Here is a 2,020-nt window from a genome sequence, read left to right on the forward strand (position 1 = left end):
CTGTGTGGAGCGTTTCCTACTCTGGCTGGCTGAACTTTGGGATTAAAACCTGTGCCTTAACCTCCCACCATCCAGCCTGGCTTGAGTGGCCCCTTTGCTTCACTAACATCAAGGCAGTTGCAGGAGCATCACGCTGGCCTGCACAGGGAGCTGGGATGTGCAAGTGCCAGACCCAAGGTACCAAGCAGCCTGGCAGCTGGCTTTGCTTTGTGTTTGTTTACTTTAAAATGTTTTAAGGAAATTTTAAGATGTCTGCAAAATTTTAGCTGAATGTGGAACTCTTGCAGCCAGTGACATTTCATACTGATATTTATATGATGTCTCCTTGAATGTATGTAAAGTACTTTTATAATAGGAGGTTGATGGTACATTTCTGTGTTTGTTTAATAAAGGTTGACCTGGCTATTTTATTTTTTCCTGTACTGGCTGAATTTAAGACTTTTCCTGTCTATTGTGTGGAAGGAACAGCATCTGTATCCAAGCATTGATTTGCTTCTGTCTTTGTGCTCTCCCATTACCCCTGACCTGGCTGTAGCCAAACTGGTGACAAACTGGAATGCCTGAGGGACAGCCAGAGAGCCTGGCCAGGGCACTGGGGCTGAGCCTGCCTGGGTGCTGCCATTCTCCCTTCCAGCTTTGCTGCAGTGGCTTTAAAACCCACCTGATCCACTTATGTTTGCTGCCTCCAGGATTGTCTGTGCTGGCATCCATGGAAAGCAGCAGGACCTCCAGAGCCCCCAGCAGCAGGATGAGCCCGGGGAGCTGCTGCTGCTTCAGAACCTTCACCTGTTTGTGATCTGTGTAATGGGAACTGTCCTATGAACTGGAAAAATAAAAATGATTTAAAAAAAATAAAGGCTTTATTTTCTATAGTCACTGCTTCTGCCTGTTCTCTTGACACCCCTCAGTCAGTCCCTGTCCCCTGCAATGGCCCGGGCTGGGCTCAGTGGTACCAACAGTGTTCAGGGTAACAAGAGCTGCACAAGATCCCATTCCCCTAGTGTGTCCTGTGGGAGGCAGCAGTGGAAGTACCCACGCCTTCGTGCTGCTGGGGTGCAGGCACAGGACACTTGGACAGTCCCACACAAACCCTGCCTTGGCCATGGGCTTATCTTGTTACAGCCCAGCTGTGGTCTTAGCCTGTCAGCTCTGCAGCAGCTGCAGCCAGAGCCTGCCCAGCTCTGCCCCTGTCAGCTTCCAGCCGGAAGGGACAGGCCAGAAGGGTCCTGGCAAAGGTAGCAATGGGCAGGACCAACATTTCTGTCAAAGAATCCACAGTGGAATGTGCTTCTCCACTGCTGAAGGGGCAAAGCACTGCCCCCAAGCACCCAGCCCCTGCAGTGTCCCACAGCACCCGCCCAGGGTGTGAGCACCCACTGCCCAGCCCACTTGGGGCAGCTGCTCTCCCAGCACAGGAGAGTCCCACCCCGTTCCCTGTCCCTCTCTGAACGTGGCAATAATGGGTGATCTTTGACCCGAACAGCAAAACAGAGGAAAAGCCTGGCTGGAAGCAGAAGGATCAGACAAGCACTGCCAAGGAGCTCCCACCCCTCACCAGCAACCCCCTCCCCAAGCAGTAATGGTGGCAGCAGGCACAGGAGGGGCACAGACAGAGAAAGAACAAAACACCTTGAGGGTGGGTTTGATTCATTGGTTTGGGTTGGTTTTTTTTAAAAAATTATCATTTATTTATTTATAGTTGGTTTTTAAAAAGCTAATAATAAATAACAAAACAAGCTGGCAGGCCAGTGCAGCCTCCATGTGCTGGACCCCCCCATGAACACTGTGGCTGGGGGCACAGCAGTGGGAGCCACACGGGCACGTGCACATCACCCCTGGATGCTGCCAGGTCCCTCCAGCTGCCCACAACAACCAGGAGGACAACAGACAAATCTATCTCCCTGGCAAGTCCCTGTGGAGGAGGCAGCCTCAGACAGCAGCCTCAGCAGCCACCCCGTTCAGGAGGTGCTGCCCCAGTGGCCAGGGGAGCTGGGCCCGGGCCAGGCACTGCAGCCGCCGG

At 52.8% G+C, this 2,020-nt stretch overlaps 1 protein-coding gene across 1 annotated transcript in view; it reads right to left on the minus strand.

The window, feature by feature from the left end:
- Positions 1–1,929: 1,929 nt before the first annotated feature.
- Positions 1,930–2,020, minus strand: part of XKR8 (XK, Kell blood group complex subunit-related family, member 8) — a gene marked incomplete at its 5' end in the record, with an annotated part of 3,355 nt that continues 3,264 nt past the window's right edge. Inside the window, one exon of the mRNA XM_010002913.1 lies at positions 1,930–2,018. Within this exon, the coding sequence (XP_010001215.1) occupies positions 1,930–2,018 (89 nt within the window). The remainder of the gene's footprint in view (positions 2,019–2,020) is intronic.

This window comes from Chaetura pelagica, unplaced genomic scaffold, assembly GCF_000747805.2.
Source record: "Chaetura pelagica isolate M959 unplaced genomic scaffold, ChaPel_1.0 scaffold158, whole genome shotgun sequence".
Taxonomy (NCBI): Eukaryota; Metazoa; Chordata; class Aves; order Apodiformes; family Apodidae; genus Chaetura; species Chaetura pelagica.